General features: G+C 40.5%; 1 protein-coding gene across 1 annotated transcript in view; it reads left to right on the top strand.

Annotated features, from left to right (window-relative positions):
* The window catches only part of IQGAP2 (IQ motif containing GTPase activating protein 2), a 294,214-nt gene that overhangs the window by 265,476 nt on the left and 6,857 nt on the right, over positions 1 to 21,881 (top strand). Inside the window, exons 29-34 of the mRNA XM_077759841.1 lie at positions 2,882 to 2,984; positions 3,500 to 3,641; positions 14,016 to 14,103; positions 16,454 to 16,666; positions 19,457 to 19,617; positions 21,581 to 21,718. Coding sequence (XP_077615967.1) covers positions 2,882 to 2,984; positions 3,500 to 3,641; positions 14,016 to 14,103; positions 16,454 to 16,666; positions 19,457 to 19,617; positions 21,581 to 21,718 — 845 coding nt within the window. The remainder of the gene's footprint in view (positions 1 to 2,881; positions 2,985 to 3,499; positions 3,642 to 14,015; positions 14,104 to 16,453; positions 16,667 to 19,456; positions 19,618 to 21,580; positions 21,719 to 21,881) is intronic.

Here is a 21,881-nt window from a genome sequence, read left to right as displayed (position 1 = left end):
CCCAAACAAGGAAAGTTTACTTCTTACATGATCCATTTACAAAGCCACATTGTAAACGTGAGGATTAAGCCCTAGCAGGGACAGGCCCTAAGATTTCCCCCATCTACCGGGGATACACTGCCTGGACCCCGACACAATTTCTCTCTCCCTTTCAGAATTCTCCCAGCTTTTCCAGTAAAATTCTGGGACAATGAGAATATTCTCTCTACTCTAATAGTGGACATATAGAGAGGTCAAATAAGCTGACCCTTGACATTAGGCAAGAGAAGGCACCCCACCCAACATCAGCTGCCTGCAAAGAATCATTTCTATTGTTTTGGAAAACCCCATTTCTCAGAGGCAGTTTCACAGTCTCTTCTATGTCGTAATGTCTCCATCCAGATGGTGTGCAAACATTACCGCAATCAGCCATAAAAGGAGTGTAAGGCATCTGTTGGGTCAGGGCACTTAGCTCAGCATTGGGAAGCCTTTGATGGCTCCTCAGTCATTTGAAGTAGAAAGGCCAAGCATTGAGAGTTTTTGGTTTTTTTAGGATCATTTGAAATGGATTTCCTTTTATCTAAAAAGATAACGTTTTTTAAAACCGCTTCAGACCTTGATACTCCGAAGTCTCAAGGACTTGTTAGAAATGTACCCCAGACCTCCCACATCAGAAACTGTGTTTTTTTTTTAAGATTTTGTTTTTAAGTAATCCCTACACCCAACATGGGGCTTGAACCCACAACCCCAAGAACAAGAGTCACATGCCTTACCGACTGAACTGGACAAGTGCCCCAGAACTAGCATTCTAACAAGAGCCCAAGATCTGCAGATACACACTGACGTCAAGAGGCCCGGTTAAGGATACCCCCAGTATGGATTATACCCACAGCTAGGAGACAGGCTTCACCAATACACAGCTCTGAAAGGTCCTGCCCCACCCCCATCAAAGCAGATACACTAACAAGTGACAAAATGGGCTGCTTTATTAAGCTCTTGCAAGAAACGAAATCCTGAGTACAGGTTTGGAAGAAAGATGGGCTCTCCTTTCGATTTCCCTTGTTTACCGCTGGAACAGAGAACCTCCCCGACATTTGCAGCAAGCTCTCCAAGGGTATTTTGAGCAATCCTAAACTAAGGCAGGTCTCAGTGACGGGCAGAACGAGTGACTCAGTTGATTAAATGAGAGGCTACACTTCTTTGCTCTCTATATAAACCCTGGAAATCATAAAACATGTCCAGGCAGTGCGACATTTGCCACAGTAAATTTTCTAATGAGCAAGTGGTCTCATTCATATTTGAGCAACAACTGTGTTGACTCTTTTTATGGTAGATTATCCATCTCCAAAAAATGTCCCCATGCTGGCCCTGCATATGCTGAAGGCAGTGTCCTCCCACCAATAAAGTGGTGGGGAGTTCTCTTCTAGAATGAGACATTCCCAGGCATTCCAGGCAAAACAATGTTACTATATTAATTTACACTGCTACTCTTTAAGGAGAAATGGTCTGTTCTCTTTGTTAACAAAAATTGAAAACAGAATCCAATCCTGGGAAATACAGCTTGTGACCAGTCTGGATTTTCTTCACATGTTAGATTGGAAGCAGATGTATTAACGTGGGAGGAACGTAATTGCGGAGAAAAGACTGTCCCCTTGACTGACTGTCTGCAGTGAGGAGTTGTCCACAGGTTCATACAAGCATGACCACAGCTCGATTTGCCCAGCCTGTGGCCACTTGCTTGCCCCTTGTCCTCTAAGGAACATGGAGAACCTCAAACTACGGTCTTTTTTAAAAGACATTTTCAAGAAATTTTCACTTTCTGTAATGACCAGCATAAAGGGGAGAAGCTGCCTGCCTAAAGTTTCACCCTTCCAGATTTCACCGTGTCATTATATCACCTCTTTTATTTGTGTAATGTCTGCCCTTCCCTTTGATCCTTTTGGGGATTATGTACCAGAGGAACCACATGTGGGTCTCTAGCCAGGGAACCATAGGGTCATTTCTGCCTTCACCACCCTTGAAAGATCTTCAATGGCAGGCAGATTGAAATAGCTAATAGTGCTGATTTCTTAAAATATCCATGGTGTTTGACTACTGCATAATTGTTCTCTGAAGAAATACGGAAATGCCCTTCCACTTTGCTACCAATGTTAGCCAAGGGACTTCTGCCTCATTTTAGGCTCTTTCCTCCCCAACTTTGACCTTTGCTGCAAAGGTGGATTGGCGTACAGGGATTGAAGTAGAAGTAGAAGGCTTCTCCTTGGCATACCTCATAAGATCTTACTGAAAGATGGTTTATGAACACCTTTCACAAAGCTGCAGTTTCTTCGTGTGGAGCAGGCACATCCAAGATAAAATTAAAAACGGTGTCACCTCCCTGCGGTCTCTAATTTTAATAAATGTCAGACTGTTGGTCGCCTGGGTGACTCAGTCTGTTAAGTGTCCAACTTCGGCTCACATCATGATCTCACAGTTCGTGGGTTCAAGCCCCACGTCAGGCTCTGTGCTGACAGCTAGCTCAGAGCCTGGAGCCTGTTTCAGATTCTGTGTCTCCCTCTGTCTCTGCCCCTCCCCTGCTTGTACTCTGTCTCTCTCTCTCTCTCTCTCTGTCAAAAATAAAAATTAAAAGAAAAGAAAAATATAAATGTCAGACTTGTAATTAAGATTCAAACAATAAGGGTCCCTGCTTGGCTCATTCAGTAGAGCACACGACTCTCAATCTCATGGTCATGAGGTTATGCCCCACGTTGGGCCTAAAGCTTACTTTGAAAACACAAAAACAAGATTCACATAATATTAGAAGAAAATTATCTTGGCAAACTGGAAAGGGAACTTGATGTAAAAATGGTAGCACTTAAGAATTTATGTGTGTGTGTGTGTGTTTATTGCTTTATTGCTTTAGCTCCTGTTGGAACACCAGGATGCAATTGCGCCGGATAAACAGGACTTGCTGAATGAATTGTTGGAATTGCTGGGAGAGGTACCTAGTGTGGAATCTTTTCTTGGTAAGAGCTTCTTCCTTCTACTTGCCCTGTGGTTGACATTTTGCTGTTTAATTTTCCTAGTCTAGATCAAAAAAAATCTTAATATTCAACTTTATATAAAAAGATAACCACAGGGACACCAGTGTGGCTCAGTTGGTTATGTGTCCAACTCTTGATTTCGGCTCAGATCATGATCTCAACAGTTCATGAGATCGAGCCCTGCACCAGGCTGTGTGTTGACAGCATAGAGTCTGCTTGGAATTCTCCCTCTCTTCTCTCTCTGCCTCTCTCCAACCCATCTCCCCACCATGTGCGCATTCTCTCTCTCTCTCTCTCTCTCTCAAAATGAATTTTAAAAAAAAGAAACTTAAATAAGAGCCTCTTGCACCCCATATTAGAATGTGGGTTTTTTTTTATGAACACCATTATCTCCAGTACAACCAAGCCTGTCTTTCCCGTAAACCTTTATCTTGCATTGCTGACTCCGGCATCACAATGAGCTGAGCGATAAGAATAACAATGTTTTCTTTCTACAGGGGAAGGAACAGTTGACCCCAATGACCCTAACAAGGCAAATACACTAAATCAACTCTCAAAGGTTGAGATCTCCCTTTATTTGACAAGCAAATACAACATAGGGGACGGTGAAGATGTAGATGGCCAAAGCCTCATGATAAAGTAAGTTTGGGGCTTAGTGGGCACATGTCTCTGATTATGCATCTTCAAATATGCAAATTGAAATAGGCTGAATCCCCAAAACATTTTATATATCTAAATATTAAAATACATTATTAATCAAACATCTAATCAAAGGGTAATAGGCTATCATTTAAGAGGGAACAAAATGCAGCTTATAGTTTAGTTTATAATAGTTTATAAAGGCTACCTTTTTTTTTAGTTTTCCATGGAGCAATTTTATTCCTTTCTTTTAAGAAACAAAGTGATTGACTCTGCCTGTGAAATTCCTTGGGTAACTGAAGGGAAATACGTGTTTCAAAGTGGTGAAAAGATTGGCAAGGAAGTGCCTTAAGCCAAATTTAATGTCTGGCATAAAGTATCTGTAGAAAAGGCACACACATGGTAAGGTTTCATACTCTCATTTGATTTATTAACCTGCTTTCCTGTTAAACTAAGCCTGGATGTGTTTACCAGCTTTGACTTACACCCTACTCCCTGCCGCCAAAGATTTCAAATGGAGCATTCACACTTTTAATTACTACTGCATTGTTTCCATCAAAGCTTCTTGGATATCCCACACCGGTCCTTTACACACAGAATAAGAAAGAATGAGATCCATCACCATAAATCAAAACTCATAAACCAAAACACATGCTCAGCAGACAATACAGCTTTTAAGAACTGATATAAACAAAAGGATGCATATTCTATGGGTGAAGTGGAGAATGGAGATGGGAAGAGGGCCAAAATGGAATACTTACATATTTAAATAATACTTGACAGATTACTTCCAAGTTACATGTCCCTGAGTTCTGAGGTGCTTTCATTTGTAACAAGAGCTTTCCATTCTGCCGCTCACATGATTCAAACAGCACTCATTTCCAGTTAATTTTTTCCCAGATATTCACACTCATCCATAAAAATGGTGGGGAGGGGGGAAAAAGTTCATTGTCGTACTTCTTCTAATTTAGGCTTGGTTATTTTGTCCTCAGATCATGTAAGGCTTCATCTATTCATGTAGCATATCTTTTAGGACCCGCTCTGTGCCCGTGGCCCTGGCTTCCTGCTGGGGTTACAGCAGTAAGAAACCATTAACAGTGCCTGCCTCCCGGGGGGCTGAAGCCTGGTGGTGGGGAGCACAGCTCAGTTGCAGGACAGAGGCCAAGCTGCAGAACTCTTACACAGTCTTGGCCTCTTAAGGGTTGAAGGTACTTCCTTAGACTACTGATTACCAAGTCATATTGAATTTGCAGAGAGACAACACAGGGCAGGGCAGCAGAGACAAGCAGGAAAACTGTAGTCTGATCCCCGGGTTCCTCTGAGAAAATGCCAATTATGAAGGTAACTGGAAATACAGATTGTGTGGTTCTGCCATGCAAATTAAATTAGGCCAAGGATCCTATGATCTCATATGCTTTGTCCTTAGAAGTAATGGGAAGAGATGTTTTCATAATTGGTTTTGTCTGTTATTTGAACATCATTTTCTAAATGCAGTCAACGCAAATGTGTGCATTAATGAATGGAAATCACAAGGCGGGTAGTCTAAAATACCATGTATTCTCAATGTCATATATTTATACTTATTTCTGAATGAGTGTCCATGGGTCTGCGAATCTTTTGCATTTATTTTAAAAGCACAACCGTAAGAGCCAGGCATGTGAGGCAACCATATATCTTATCTAGAGGAACTCGGTCCATTGTCCTACTTATATCAGCCCTTGGGTGGCTCTGTCCCAGCTCCCCGGCATGTGCTGGAAAGATGTCGTCTGCTCCTTTCATCACTGTGCTAGGTAGAACCAGTGGGGTTTTTTTCTTATTGTGGTAAAATACACATAACATAAACTCTACCATTTTAAAGTGTACAAGCCAGGGGCACCTGGGTGGATCATTCGGTTAAGTGGCCATCCGCTTCGGCTCAGGTCATGATCTCGCAGTTTGTCGCTTTCAGCCCCATGTCAGGCTCTGGGCTGAGAGCTGAGAGCCTGGAGCCTGCTTTGGAGTCTGTGTCTCCCTCTTTCTCTGTCCCTCCCCTACTCACGTTCTCTCTCTCAAAAATAAACAAAAAAATTTTTAAAGTGCACAGATCAGTGGCATTTTGTACATTCAGGATGTCACACAACCATCACTACTTTCAGGTTCTAGAACTCCCAGTAAGCAGTCACCCCTCACTACCCCAGGGCATGTTTGCACGCCCTGCTCCATCATCCCTAGTGCTTTCTGTCTCCATGAACTTGCCTCTTCTAGACATTTCCTATAAATGGAATCATACATTATATGACCTTTAGCATCTGTCTTCTTTGACTCCTTGTATGGATCCCTTGTATGGATATAGCACATTGATCATGGACATTTGGGTTGTTTGGACCTTTTGATTATTGTGAATAGTATTGCTATGACCATTTGTGTGCAAGTGGCATTTATTTCAACACCTTTTCTCCCTTCTTTGGGGTATAAACCTAGGAGTGGAATTGCTGGGTCATTAGGTAATCCTAAGTTTAGCTTTTTGAGGAACTGCTGAACTTTTTTTCAGAGTGGCTTTCCCCTCTTATATTCCCACCACCAAGGTATAAGTGTTGGAATTTTTCTGCATCTTCACCAACACTTATTTTCTGTTTTATGTTGTTGTAGCCATTCTAGTGCATATGAAGTAGTATCTCATTGTGATTTTGATTTGCATTCCCCTGATGATGAATAACGTTGAGTCTTTCCATGTCCTTTTCAGCCATTTGTGTTCCTTCTTTGTAGAAATGTCTATTCAAGTCTCTGACCTGTTTTTTCGTTGGGTTGTCTTTTTGTTGCAGAGTTCTAAGAGCTCCTTCTATAATCTAGAGAGTAGACACCTGTCAGATTTATGACTTGCACATATTTTTACCCCTTCTACGGGTTGCCTTTTTATGCTCTTGGTAATGTCCTTTAATGCACAAAAGTTTTTTTTAACGTGATGAAAAACAGTTTATTTTTTGTTGTTGCATATGCTTTTGGTGTCATAGAATAAGAAATCATTGGGGCGCCTGAGTGGCTCAGTTGGTTGAGTATCTGTCTGAGTCTTGGTTTCAGCTCATGTCATGATCCCAGGGTCGCCCCTCCTCCCCCCCTCCCTCTCCCCCCCTCCCCCTTTCCCCCTCTCTCCCTCTGTCTCGCCTCCTTCTCCTTTTTGTCCTCCTCCTCCTCCTCTTCCTCCTCCTCCCCCCCAACCTCTCTCAACCACTTGTATTCTGTCTAAAACTTAAAAAATTAAAAAATCATTGCCCAATCCAGAGTCATGAACATTTACTTTTATGTTTTCTTCTAAGAGGTCTATAGTTTCTGCTTTTACATTTAGGTATATTATCTCTTTTGAGCTAGTTTTTGTGTTTAGTGTAAGGCAGAAGTCCAATTTCAGGGGTTTTTTTGCACGTGCATGTTCATTTGTCTTACCATCATTTCCTGAAGATACTATTTTTCTCCACTGAATGGGCTTAGGTACACTTGCCACAAGCCAGTTTGGCCATACATGTGTGACCTTCTGGACTCTTAATTCTATTCCATTGATCTGTATGTGAGTCCTTATCCTGGTCCCACATTACAGGGATCACTGTAACTTTGTAGTAAGTTTTGAAACTGCTAAGTGTAAGTCCTCCAACTTGTTCTTTTTCAGGATTCTTTTGGTTTCCTGGAGTGCCTTGCAATTTGTAGTGAACTGTAGGATCAACTTTTTCGTTTATACAAAAGGACTCATGGGTTGTGTTTTAATAATTCTTACTAACTCACTGCTTTTATGGACGTCTGGGGTCTAGGTAGTCTTCCTCTGGGCATACTTTAAATCCTGCTGTAGACATAGCCCTTCCCTAAGCAGCCCAGTGATCATTGTGGACAACAACCTGAAAAGAAGATTCTCCAAGTAGCCTTCCTTGAACGTAGAAATTGGATATTGCCCAAAAGATTGAATAGAATTAGCTTCATGATGTCGGGCAAACCTTACTTCTAAAGACACACTCTTTAGGTATATATTTTAAAATCTTGCTAATAATAGATAATTATAAAGTGTGTCAATGATAGCAAGCTTGGAGACCATCCAGTCCAAGTCTGTCTCTTTGAGGTAAGGAAATTTAAGCCTAAAATTATGGGAAGCAAGTAGCTAGTCACTGACATGCTTTAAATTCATGTGCCCTGTATCATGCATGGATTTACCATTAGTACACACTTTAAATATTGATTTGAAAAGTCTTTTGAGGATGTCTCTTTTCCAACCTAACCAAATTCCTAACTCAAACATAATGCATATTTCTTGAGGATCTTCATTACAGAACCAAATGTAACTAAAATCAGATAATGCCTTCAGAAAGTTAGTGTGAAATGGACAATCATGGAATGAAGAGCATTTGGGATATGAAAGTATCTGGCTTTTCTCTATCAAAAAAAAATTTTTTGCTTCCTTGTTAAACAGATTGTGTTTTTAACTTTCACCAATGTCACCTTATGATTAATTACAAAATAACTAGCTTTACCGTGATGACTAACTCACCTTCACAGAAGCACCTGCAGTACAGGAATTTGAGTCATTGTTAATCCTTATGCTTGTAAACTTTATACCATGCTAACTTTATCATTCTTAATAATGAGATGAAGATAATAGCAAACACCTATGGAATGCTTATCATGTGACAGGGACTGTCCTATAGATACAGATAGATAATAATATGTATATTAATTCATATATATATGTATATATATATATATATGAAATTTGTCTTGTTATACTCTCAGCACCCACAAGAGGTAGAGGTTATTACCTATATTTTACATATGAGCCACAGAACAGACAGAAACTCTTTCCTAGGAAATAGGGCTAGTGAGTGGAGAATGGATGCAGACTCAGATGGTCTTCAGTTTTCCAGGGCCTACACTCTTGATCACAAGATTTTACAGTTCACTGAGGGCAAGGCCACTGCTCTTTTTATCCTTAGGAATATTAGAATAAATAAGGAGAATGATAGCAAAGCAGTTATTGCATAACTGATGCTGGGACATCTTTCCAGGCAAAGAGAAAGAATGACTAATAGATCTGAGACATATGAAGACACATACTGAGATAGGGAGAAACAAATTCTGTTTCCCATCTGTAGATTTATTAAATAAAGCGTTTTAGTTTGGGCAATTGCCATTTTGCCAATAGTACCAAGCCCGGTGGTATTGAAAGAACTAACCAGAAAAAGCTTCCCAGGAGTCCTGGGAAGACCTTGGATTACAGCCTCAATCTGTGACTTATCAGCCATAGAACTCTGAGCAAGTCACCTACGTTTCAGTTTCCTCATCAATAAAATGAGGGAGAGGGAGAGAAGAAGGAAGGAGTGCAAGGAGCAAATGAAGGCATGCATTAACACTGTATAAATTATAAAAAAGAAAGAAACTACACAGTTGTAAATCTCTCTCATTATAATTTATGATTCAGCTTAAAACTTGTGATCTTTGGGGAACCTGGCTGGCTCATTCGGTAGAGCATGTGACTCTTGATCTCAGGGTGGCGAGTTCAAGCCTCACATTGAACATAGAGCTTACTTTAAAAAAAAAAAATGCATTATCCTTATAGCCTTTATTAACACTGTTTTTCTGCAAAAGTATGAGAGTTTAACTAAAAGGCAACATTTGTGGGTTTCAGCTGCCTGAGAGCTTTAAGTTGTCATCCAGCTCAAGAATTTGTTTTCTTACCACGTGATTCGGTGGAGGCATCTATCATTCCACCTGAAAATTTTCTTTGCTTTGGGTCCAAGCTAGCATGGGCACTAAATGGCCAAGGTGGTATTTGATGTCTGGTGATAAAAATGTATAATCATATTAGAAAAATTTTAAACAACTGGAAATATTCCTTAGATTCCACAAACACACATTCCTTTTCAAACTTGGACAAACTGTAAGGCAGAGGGGGAGGCTCAGGGATGCTATTGGTCAGAGCATAATAAAAAATACCATGTGAGTGGAATGGTCACATATGAGGGGCCATGCCAACTGACAAGCACTGCGTGGTCTCATTTACCAGCTATAGGATTTGAATACAGCTATGATGAACAAACTCCCTGGTGTATTTCTCTCTCTTTTTAAGTTTATTTACTTACTTTGGCAGGAGAGCATGAGCAGGGGAGGGACAGAGACAGAGAATCCTGAGCAGGCTCCATGCTATCAGTGCAGAGCATGATGCAAGGCTCCATGTCACAAACCATGTGATTGTGACCTGAACCGAAACCAGTAGTCAGACACATAACCAACTGAGCCACGCAGGTGCCCCATCTTGCTGTATTTCTTCCTTTCTTTAATTCTTCCTCAAAATTAAATACCTCTTCAAATGAGGAGAGTGGTAGAGTCCTTGGTTTGCTCAGCATATCTTACATATTATTTGAACAGCCAGAGAGCCCATACTCTAACCAGTTGATTTATGATGGTTAAACCCTGTCTAGAATTTTGTGTTTGCATTGGGGTGAGGAGGGCACGCATCTTAAGATCATTGGCAAACAAATGTGAGCAAAACGATGAATTCTGTTTAAACCCTCTTGTAAAGAGGTTTAAGGAACTAGGGAGTTTCACTTGCAAAAACAAAGGCAGTGGAATTGGGGATGGGCACACATTTGGAACACCTCTGAACAGGATTGTGAGGGGCTGATGATACAGAAAGAGAATTCAGCGAGTTTTCTGCAACTCTAGAAAACAGAGTGACCTTTGTGTAACCATTGAGCCTCTTACGTCTTAGTTGCCTCATTTGTATAATCAGAGATTGGACTGTTTCTCAAAGGTTCCCCTCAGTGTAGAAGTCCTATGACTAACGAGGTCCATTGAGTGGACTTCACTGGAAGGCAGGCTTCTCACATTGAGCTTCCTGCATAAGAATAGAATGTTCCAATGTTGCACTTGCCAAAATAAATTCAGCGTGACCCACACAAGTAATTTTAAGTTTTCTAGAAACCACATTTTAATTTTTTTTAATGTTTATTTATTTTGAGAGAGACATACAGAGAGAGAGCACATGAGCAACGAGGGACAGAGAGATAGAGGGAAAGAGAATCCCGAGTAGGCTCTGGGCCATGAGCGGGAAAAACCCAGAAACCACATTTCATAAAGGAACACGTGAAAGGGGCGCCTGGGTGGCTCAGTTGGTTAAGTGTCCGACTTCACCACAGGCCATGATCTCATGGTTCATGAGTTTGAGCCCTGCACCAGGCTCTGTGCTGACAGCTCCAAGCCTTGAGCCTCCTTCGGATTCTGTGTCTCCCTCCCTCTCTCTTGGCACCCACTGCCCAACTCCCCAACCCTCCTCACACTCTCTCTCAAAAATAAACAAACATTGAAATAAATAAAATAAAGATAAAAATTTTTGAAAAATAGGTGAAGAGGTGCCTGGGTGGCTAAGTCAGTTAAGCCTCTGACTCTTGATTTTGGCTCAGGTCATGATTGGTGAGATTGAGCCCCGTGTCAGGTACTATGTTGACAGCATACTGTCAACTTCAGATTGAGCCTACTTCAGATTCTCTCTCCCCATCCCTGTCTGCTCTCATCCAGTGCACACGCTGTCTCTCTGAAATAAATAAACATTAAAAAAAATATATAGCCTCCACTTAGAAAAGTGAGATTAAGTACCTGAGTGGGTGAGTCAGTTGAACTTCTAACTTCAGCTCAGACCATGATCTTATGGTTCCTAAGTTCGAGCCCTACATCAGGCTCTCTGCTGTCAACACAGAACCCACTTCAGTTCCTCTGTCCCCCTCTGTCTCTGCACCTCCCCCTCATGCTGTGTCTCTCACAAATAAACATTTTTAAGTTAAATTCCAGTATATTTTATTTAGGGGCGTCTGGCTGGCTCAGTTGGTAAAGCATGAAGCTCTTGATCTCAGGGCAGCCAATTCAAGCCCCACACTGGACATAGAGCTTACATAAATATTAATAATAATTCCAATATATTTTATTTAAGCCAATATATCGACAATGTCACTATTTAAATATGTAATTAGTGTAAAAAATTGTTAGTTTTTTCATACTAAGCTTTCAAAATCTGGTATGTGTTTTACACGTCTAACACATCTCAGTTTGGACCAGCCATGTTTCAAGTGGTCCATGGCCACCTGTGGCCAGCGGCTGCCATCTTGGGCATGTGAGTGCTTATCATACGGCAGATCCTAGTGAGAGGCTTTAAATGCCACTTTTTTTTCTTCAGTCCTCCCATAAGTCTAGAGAATCCCATTATATCAATGAAAAAACAGAGCCATTGGGGTTATATAGTTTGTATAAGTCCATATGACTAGTGGGGCGCCTGGGTGGCTCAGTCTGTTGGGCGTCCGACTTCGGCTCGGGTCATGATCTCACAGTTCATGGGTTCGAGCCCCGCGTCAGGCTCTGTGCTGAGAGCATCACAGCTCAGAGCCTGGAGCCTGTTTCAGATTCTGTGTCTCCCTCTCGGTCTCTGACCCTCCCCTGCTCACACTGTCTCTCTCTCTCTCAGAACAACAACAACAAGTCCTCACGACTAGTAAGCAGCAGGAGCCCCAGTTGGACCTTCGATCTGTCTGACCCCAGTACCCATAACTATTAGGCATACTGTAGGAGGAGATAGTGAGTTCCCTGTCCTGAAACAGGACAGTTCTTACATGCAAGATGTCTGGGCGAGAACTTTGGCAGGGGATTCCACAGCCTTGACCTAAAGTAGGATTCCAAGACAAAAATGCAGTATAGGCAGTTTGTCCTTGAGCAACTCCTTAACAAACATTCTTTGTTCCTTGCACAGCATGCTTCAGTGACCCTAGTCATTTTGGTCATCAGATACCCTCTCTTAAGAGATGAGCTGGGAGTTTCCTGGAAACATATAAGAAGTAGTTCCTAGAATATCATTTCAACTATGAAACCATCACGGTGTTTACATTTTTAAAACCATCCGACGTTTTTATATATAACTTGGTGTTCCTACTCAATACACTCATGATGATTGGTAGAGGGAGTAGCATGAGGAAAAAACAAAACTCAGCTCTCTAAGCTACAGCCGCCTTAGGAACAGCGCCCTCACCCAGAAGGCTATAATTAGCTGTGTGTCCACCTTTGACTCTCGGAGGAGTATCTGTACATTCCCAGACAGCCTGTAAATCCCCCAGAAGTGAAGGGTCACAGGCCAGAGGAAAAGGCTCTAATAGATCTTCTCATACAGACTTGGAATAAATAAATGACAAAAATGTTTACAGATGGTTTATTGGATTTTATCCTATTTTCAAAAAGAATATTTTTGGAATTAGCCTTGAGGATTTCCTCTGTCATTTGCCCCAATGTTTCAAAACGGGAACGTTGTTTTGTTTTCGTTTTCTAATTTTCATGCCGTGTGAACATTTCCTGCTGTAGATGAAGGAGGACTATATCACCCAGTGATGTCACACAATGCCTTTGAAACAAATGAGGTTAAATACCATAGAGCAGCAAAAAAGTGAAACTTCAGTCATCGATCAGACCTCTTGATAATTTTAGGCAGCTTCTGTTTATGTTTCCATTTTTTGGAAAGGAAGCTATAACCAATAATATTTTTCCCACTCGTGTAAGAGTACACAGACTTGACCGCTTGCCTTTTATGTTGAAATCTTTTCATATAATTACATAACCTGATATTTGTAGGAAGGGGCGGCCGACTTCATAAAGGACACAAGGGGAAAAGCAGTGTGGCTTTAGCACCTCCAGCTGAGTTTGCTAGCCGCTGACGTGTCATTGAACAGCTCTTCTGTTTGCTACCACCTGAAGGCAGGGACACAAGCCTACTTGTCAGCTCTTCCACGGGCCTGAGGTTCTAGAACACTGTCCTCCCAACTGCTCTGTCAGCCAGCGGCCAAAGCCCCACAGCCCATCTGGGACCGCTCGCTCCTACTGGCCTTCACACTGTTTCATAACTTTCCCGGAGCAGGGAAGGTAACCGTTGGACTGGCTCCTAAAGGCTTAGGATGTATTAAACAGGCTCAAAAGCTTAAGGGTTATTAAAGCCAGGAAAGGGGGAAGGGTATTGGATACCATTTCTGCATCCTCTAGAGTAGCAGGCTGTATCAGCAGCACTAGTCCGTCCTGCGCATCAGTAGTAGGCTCAGTCTACAAAGCAGAAAAAGTGTTTAGATAAGGAAACTTATGACACACCTGTCCCCATGTTACTGACAGCATAATCCCACAGCAACAAGTATGTAAAACCCAGACTTCAATTATCCAGCATTCACAAACTTGCAGGAGCCTTAAGGGAGCACAATCTTAAGGGATTGTGTGTGTGTGTGTGTGTGTGTGTGTATGTGTGTGTGTGTGTGTGCACGCATGCGCCCTCCTTCCCGAGAAGCAGATAGTTGTGCATCAGGACTGCTGTCTGAAAGTCTGTCTCTTCCTTCTCAATTTTGTAAGGACCAAAAAGCTGATCATTGATGTCATTCGGAACCAACCAGGGAACACACTGACAGAAATCTTGGAGACGCCAGCAACGCCAACGGAGGTAATCAATTGGTCTTTGAATGTAAAATAATAAGTCTCATGTGTATGTGTTGACTTTATTAATCCTCATGTTCACTCTTATCTCAAAAACAGTATAACTGACATGGTTTAAAGGTATGGAATTTTTATCTCTAATTCTAGCCATATGAGTTGAGTCATATATATAAAATCCCTATCCAAAATAAGTAAATGAATAAAATCCCTATCCAAGGAAATGAAATAGAAAATGCAGCACCAAATTTATGCTGAATGTAATTTTGTCCTAGAGTACCAAGATAGTTCTGGGTCTTTCACAGCCTCTGAATGTTCACTGTAAACTTTATCATTCTGTGTGGGTGGGCAGGTAAGCTGTTACAAGATAGTTCTGGTCAGTAGGATATAGGAAAATACCTTTCATGTTTTACACGCTGGCTTTTTTTTTAAGTTTGTTTATTTTTATGAGAGAGAGAGAGAGAGAGAGAGAGAGAGCATGATTGAGGGAGGGGCAGAGAGAGAGGGAGACACAGAATCCGAAGGAGGCTCCAGGCTCTGAGCTAGCTGTCAGCACAGAGCCTGATGCCGGGCTCGAACTCACAAACCGTGAGATCATAACCTGAGCCGAAGTCGGACGCTTAACTGACTGAGCCCCCCAGGCGCCCCCACACTGGCTTATTTGAAACAAAGAAGTGTCTCACACTTGAAGACTGTTTTCTAAATGCTTCATGAGCACATGTCTTTTGTCCATCAAGTTAGAGCACCATTACCCTGGTGTAAGCAACTAAAGATTCACAATCTTGCATTAAAATCTTTTTTTTGTTCATTTTTAATGAAATTAATTCACTGTTGTTGCTTTAGTTATCAATAATTGTCACTCCCTAAAAAAAGACAACAAAATTATCTAATTAGGTACTTCCTGGCAGAGCTACCCATAACTTTCCTGAATTTTACTTTTTAAAGGTTTTACTTTTTTAAATGTTTGTTTATTTTTGAGAGAAAGAGAGAGAGCAAGAGCACGAGTGGGGGAGGGGCGAAGAAAGATGGGGACCCAAAGCGGGCTCTGCACTGACAACAGCAAGCCCAATGCAGGGCTTAACCTCAGGAATGGTAAGATCATGACCTGAGCTGAGATCAAGAGTCAGATGCTTAACTGACTGAGGCACCAGGTGCCCCCTGGATCATTTTAATTCAATTGGTTGCCAAGAAATGATTGTCAGTTTTTAATTTTAAAAATATATAAAAATAAAACTACAAGTTATCTCATGTTGGTTGATGTGTGAATATTTTTAAGCAGTGTGAGTGGAATATCCTAATTTACTAAGAAAAGTGTATGTAGTCCGTATTGAATGTTTAATTCTTTCCCAAATGTAGCATAGTCACTAAGAATGCAAACTTCTAAGGTCAAGTAAACCCCTGCACACCTCCTAGTTGTGTAATTCTGGGCACTTAGAAATATCTCTGAGCCTCACTTTTCAGCTATAAAATGAGTATAATAATAGTGCTTAATTCACAGTAGGAACAAATGAGTTAAAACATGTTAAGTGAGTAGAATAGTATCTGGCTCATATTAGAGGTTCAGTAGCATATTCGGTGCTACAGTTACTATTGTTATTTACTGCTGGCTTGGTAAACTGTTCCTGTGTACATGATACCGGTCTGTCATCTAATAATGTTTGTATCCTTAGACTTTATTTATTGTGTGTGTCAATTGCCTATTGAATGAAATGGGAAGATTGCCAGTCTCCTTCGAATACTGTTTTTGAACAGTCTGTCCAAATTCTGTTCATTCATTTACCCTTCACTTATTTGGGAATTTACTATGAGCTAGAATATTCTTATTCCCTTTTGGTTCAGAGAAACCCTGCAGGTTTTTCAGAGTTGGTAGTTTGAGAATTATTCCCTCATTGAAACAAAGGTCTCTGCCTTCATGGCTTACAAATCTCCTTAAATATGGCTGTGGTGTGAGAGTTTAGTTAGGCTCTGGATGTTCAGGGTGTTAGCTGTAATTGTAATGAATAATGTTTCCTCAGCTGGACTCTCCAGCAATTGAAATCCTTCCATCCAGGGAATTATAAAACATCAGTTACCCCCTGGAGTATGTTCGTCACTAAGGTAATCTGTCATCTTGGCACTCGAGTAAGCCATTGAGAATTTTGCCCAAAGTAGGCCTGCCACCACTGCTGTATTTCTCAAAAAGATAAAATAATCCCTTCCCAAAGACCTACGTCAAAGTCCATGGGGAACACGCATTGATTGTGGCTGTCGGACTCTGACTTGAGGACTTCTTTTATTTTGACATTATCTCGGCCTACACAGCTGAGTTTGTGAGACGGAGGAATCAAAGAAAAGTCAACATCTTGATGTTCCCTTTTCAGGAAGCAAATCATGCCAGAGACATGGAGAGCCGTGCAATTCTAGATTCCCAGGCTCCAGAAGAAATGAAGCATAGCCAGTCTATGATGGAAGATGCACAGCTTCCCTTGGAGCAGAAGAAGAGGAAAATCCAGAGGAATCTTCGGACTTTGGAACAGACTGGACACGTGTCATCCAAAAATAAATACCAAGACATCCTCAATGAGATTGCCAAGGTTTTTGCAAATAGTATTCTTCCTTCTCCACTTAACAGGCAGACACTTGCCAATCGTTGGTCACATGCTATGCACTCTGTGAGATGACATGACAGATTCATAGTTGTAATGCCACGGTCAAGATTACAGATTTTTATTTAACTTTTTTATTTTTTTATTTTTATTTTTTTTTTANGACCTAAGCGAAAGTCGGACGCTTAACCGACTAAGCCACCCAGGCGCCCCTATTTAACTTTTTTAAAGGATCGTTTTGCTTGATTTTTTTTTTAACATTTATTTATTTATTTTGAGAGAGAGAGCATTTATGCAATTAGGGGAGAGACAGAGAGGGAGAGAGAGAATCCCAAGTAGGCTCCACGCTCAGCACAGAGCCCCATGCAGGGCTCAATCCCATGACTATTAGACTATGACCTGACCCAAAATCAAGAGCCAGACATTTAATCAACTGAGCCACCCAGGTGTCCCAATATTACAGATTTTTAAGGGTTCCATGGCCCTTGATGGTAAGTTTATTTATTTATTTTGAGAGAGAACAAGCGGGGGAGGAACAAAGAGAGAAAGGGACAGAGGATCTGAAGCAGACGCTGCACTGACGGCAGAGCCCAATGTGAGGCTCTAACTCACAAACCATGAGATCAAGACCTGAGCCAAAGTCCGATGCTTAACCAAGTGAGCCACCCGGATGGTAACTTTTAATAGAGAAAAATCACAACTTTCCCAAGTCATTTGACATGCCAGAAATAAATGCTCAGGAAATGGAATAGACAAGTTTCATCTATACTTTTAAAACGACACCCACTTTTGTGGGAGTTTTTAAAGATTACTTTTTATTTTTTTTATTTTTTAATGTTTTATTTATTTCTGAGAGAGAGAGAGACAGCGTGAGCAGGGGAGGGTCAGAGAGAGAGGGAGATACAGAATCCGAAACAGGCTCCAGGCTCTGAGCTGTCAGCACAGAGCTCGATGTGGGGCTCGAACCCACGAACCGTGAGATCATGACCTGAGCCGAAGTTGAACGCTCAACCGACTGAGCCACCCAGGTGTCCCAAAGATTTTTTTTTTAATAATCTCATTACTCAATGTGGGACTCAAACCTACAACACCAAGGTCAAGAGTCAAATGCTCCACTGACTGAGCCAGTCAGGTGCTCCAGTACTTACTAGTTTCTTTGTTTTTGTTTTTGTTTTTCCCAGTACCTAATAGTTTTAAAAATGACACTTCTATGAGAGTTCTCTCTCAAGTTGTCAGATAGCCCAGTTGCTCTTAGGACCTGCCACTGAGATGATAACTCTGTGTCCCTGAGAATTTGCCTCTGAGCAATTGAGTCTAAATGCACTTGAGACTTAAATGTTGCTCTCTGTTTTCTCATCACGTATTGTTACAGTTGGGAAACTTCCTGAGAAAAGGATCTCAAATTAGTGCGAGGAAACATCACAGGAAATGGCTGAGATCTGTTTGCCAAGGATAAGGAAATATATATTTGGGTCAAAGAACATTTCATTCTTTTTATCCAAACATGCAAATTAAAATGGGTCTGGAGGTTCAAAGCAGTTAAGTGATCAGAAAAAAAAATAATAAATTATCATACCTTCTTGGTGGAAAATCAACTGTTTCTTTTGTGCATGGAAAGTTACAGTCACTTCTTGCAGTATAGGCTCACTCCTCCTAGCCTAAGTGACTCACGGGAAGCCACATTTCTTTCTATAGATCTGGTGTGGAAAATATTTCTCTTTGCGAACATATAATAGAGAAATTAATGTTTTTGCCTTTGAAAAAAGGCTGTCATGAAGTTATCCTCCAAAAGATTATGTTAATGGACAATTTTTACTTAAGGGTATGTGTATGTCTGTCTGGATTCCTAGGGGAATGTTTTTCATTTGTCCACATAGGGAAAATAATATTAAACAAGCAGCATTTTCATGATTTACCAGTTATTTATTTACAAATAAATCTTATGTCTTATAAGGTTAAATAGAGCATAGCTCTTGTAATTTGTGAGTAGCTGGAATGACTCGATGTTCTAGGAATTCTATTTAAATCCAAGCAATAGTCACCAAAGCTCAATCTTGCCAATCAGTGTTGAGAGCTCAGTTGTTTTTGCACACCTTCAGAAATATTTCCCAGATAAGGAAGGGAGGGAGGGAGGGAGAAGAGAAAAGAAAAGAAAAGGAAATAAAGGAAAGGAAAGGAAAAGAAAAAAGAAAAGGAAAGAAATATTCCCCAGATTTAAAAATGCATTGTTTTTTTCTTTACTTACTTCTAAAATGAATGCAATAATGCATGTAAACCTTTTCAGGTAAGGTATTCTTCAAAGTGGAATGTTGAAAACATTTTGAAGAAAGTGCTGTCTCCTAGTAAAGTCTTCCTGGTGCCCCTTTTAAAACACTATTTAATTGTATGCTTATTCTAAAAATGCTTCTCTTCTTTTCCATCAAGACAAAAATAAATTTTAGCAACTCTGCTAACATGAATTAAGGAAGGGGGTGAACACCTTAGTTTGCAGAAATAACGGGGCACCTGGCTAGCTCACTTGGTAAAATATGCAGCTCTTGATCCTGGGTGGTAAGTTTAAGCCCCATGTTGGGTGTACAGATTGCTTAAGTTAAACTTAAAAAATATATTTTTTTTAAAAAAAGCATTAAAATAAGGTGACTAAGGGAAGTTACAGGTTAACTGTCACAAATAGTGACTTGATAGTCAACATTCTTCTTGGTCCCAAATTGGCAATATCATAAAGTGAACTTCTTAAATGTCATATCATAGCCTTTACTTTTTTTTTTTTTTTTTAAGGACATTCTACATCAAAGAATACATCGTAAGCTTCGAAAAGCTGAATTGGCAAAACTTCAGCAGACCCTGAATGCACTTAATGAGAAGGCGGCATTTTATGAAGAGCAAATTAATTATTATGACACCTACATAAAGACTTGCTTAGACAACTTAAAAAGACGGTAAGTTAAAGTCATATATCCATTTATAATGTCATGATTTATATGGCTGTCAATTATTTTGCACACCTGGATGATGGGGTTTGGAAGCAAATTCATTGGTTTATTTTATAACCAAAAAACCAGACTCTCGATTTTGTGATTTTGCTACTGGGATCTAAGAAGTCAGGAGTGCATTTAGAAACTTTTTAAGTGCCCATCAGCACTGAAATTCATGTAGTTCAACCTGTTGTATTTTACACAAGTAGCTTTAATGCTTAGAGAAGCACTCTCGTTTTCCCTTTGGTCTCTTTTACTCAAAGAGACCAAACACTATGATTAAAAGAATTAAAAGCTACTCTTACTTTTTTAATATTTACAGTAAACACGTTTAGATAAGTCAGGTATTTGCTAATAGCAGAATACAGCCTAATGATTTTAAATTACTTAGTGGTTTTAAAAACTTATTATTGATGGGCTGCCTGGGTGGCTCAGTTGGTTAAGCATATGACTTCGGCTCAGGTCATAATGTCACGGTTCATGGGTTCAATCCCCACATTTGGGCTCTGTGCTGACAGCTCAGAACCTGGAGCCTGCTTCAGATTCTTTGTCTCCCTCTCTCTCCTCTCCTCCTTTGTTCACAGTCTGTGTGTGTGTCTCTCTCTCAAGAATGAATAAACATTAAAAAAAAATTTTAATTATTATTTACATAAAAGACAAAATTTGGCAGTTTCCCATAATTATCCATTAGCATACATATTACAAGTTTTTTTATGCACAACAGAGCCACTTTTAATGAGTATTCTTTGGTTGATACTAATCAAATTTTAGTTACCCATTAAATATGTAATATGATATTTTCATGTAATTGGTGTAGTCAGACTGACAATAAGAAATAGTGCTGTATGGAATAATCATTTGCATTAATCATAGAAGATTTGATGAAGGGAAATAACCAAATTTAAACCTCCTTTATTTGGGCCCCACTAGTTCTGAATTTTAATTCATTCGCTTGAAGCCTATAAATTACTTTCACTGTATTCCTGAAAGGAAGAAGTTGATCAAGCTAATAATACCCAGTAGAAATAAGGTTGTTACAGAGGTTGTTTTTACTTGAAACCACTTGAAGGCATTTTACAAGTTTTGCAGTTAGGCGAGCTAGATTTGTGTTCTAATTCTTTTCTTACGTTGTGTGATCCATAACCCAGCCCAGTAAACTTCTCCATAGCTTCAATTTTCTCATCTTTAAGGTGGCAATAAGAGTACCGGCCTCACAAGTATTATTATGAAAGCTAAATGAAGTAATAAAGGAATTTATTTATTTCAAAGCACTATGGAAATGTTGATTTTGCAAATGTGAGGTAATATTCATAAAGCCACTTAGAACATTGCTGGCCACATAGTATTTATTAAATAAAGTAAAACAGTCCTAGAAATACCTTTACTTGGGAGTACACAGTCCATATTATGAAACCAAACGTGCTTGTAAAATGACTTACTATCGCCACTTAGTATGCCTGAGAAAATAAAGCTTTATGAAAAATATTAGTCTGTCATTCAGAGTTCAGTCACTTTGTTAATAGCTTTCTCTTACATTGCAGTAGTGAGATTGTACAGTCTAGGGAAAACTGTCCCTTGCTGTCACAGAATAAAAAGTTTCATACTCCGGGGCGCCTGGGTGGCTCATTCGGTGGAGCGTCTGACTTTGGCTCAGGTCATGATCTCACGGTTCCTGGGTTCAAGCCCCACATCGGGTTCTGTGCTGACAGCTCAGAGCCTGGAGCCTGCTTTTCAGATTCTGTGTTTCCCCCTCTGTCTGCCCCTCCCCCACTCATGCTCGTTTTCTCAATGATAAATAAAGGTTTAAAAAAAATTTTTTTTTTAAACTTCATACTCAGTGCAGTGGGAGCCAACGTGAACAGCGGTGGACACCAGAATCTCTGAGTTTGCCATTGTGACAATAGATGCTTTATTCTTATTTTGTCAGAAATTCCCGAAGGTCAATTAAGCTAGATGGAAAAGGAGAACCCAAAGGAACGAAGAGAGCTAAGCCGGTGAGGTACACGGCTGCAAAGCTGCACGAGAAGGGAGTCCTACTGGGGATAGACGACCTTCAGACCAACCAGTGAGTGCGACCTGGAATCTGCATGGAATTACACACACCCTCTAATCGCTGCCATAACATCTGACTCACTTCTTTGGGTTTCCTGTGGCCTTTGAAAAGGGCTTCCTTTGGTCTTTCAAGGCTTACCACTGATTACAGATAACAGGGGGGACGTGTATGTATT

Source organism: Crocuta crocuta, unplaced genomic scaffold (genome assembly GCF_008692635.1).
Source record: "Crocuta crocuta isolate KB4526 unplaced genomic scaffold, BGI_CrCroc_1.0 scaffold162, whole genome shotgun sequence".
NCBI lineage: Eukaryota > Metazoa > Chordata > Mammalia > Carnivora > Hyaenidae > Crocuta > Crocuta crocuta.
The sequence above is the reverse complement of the archived record's forward strand: the minus strand, read 5'-3'. Positions and strand labels throughout refer to the sequence as shown.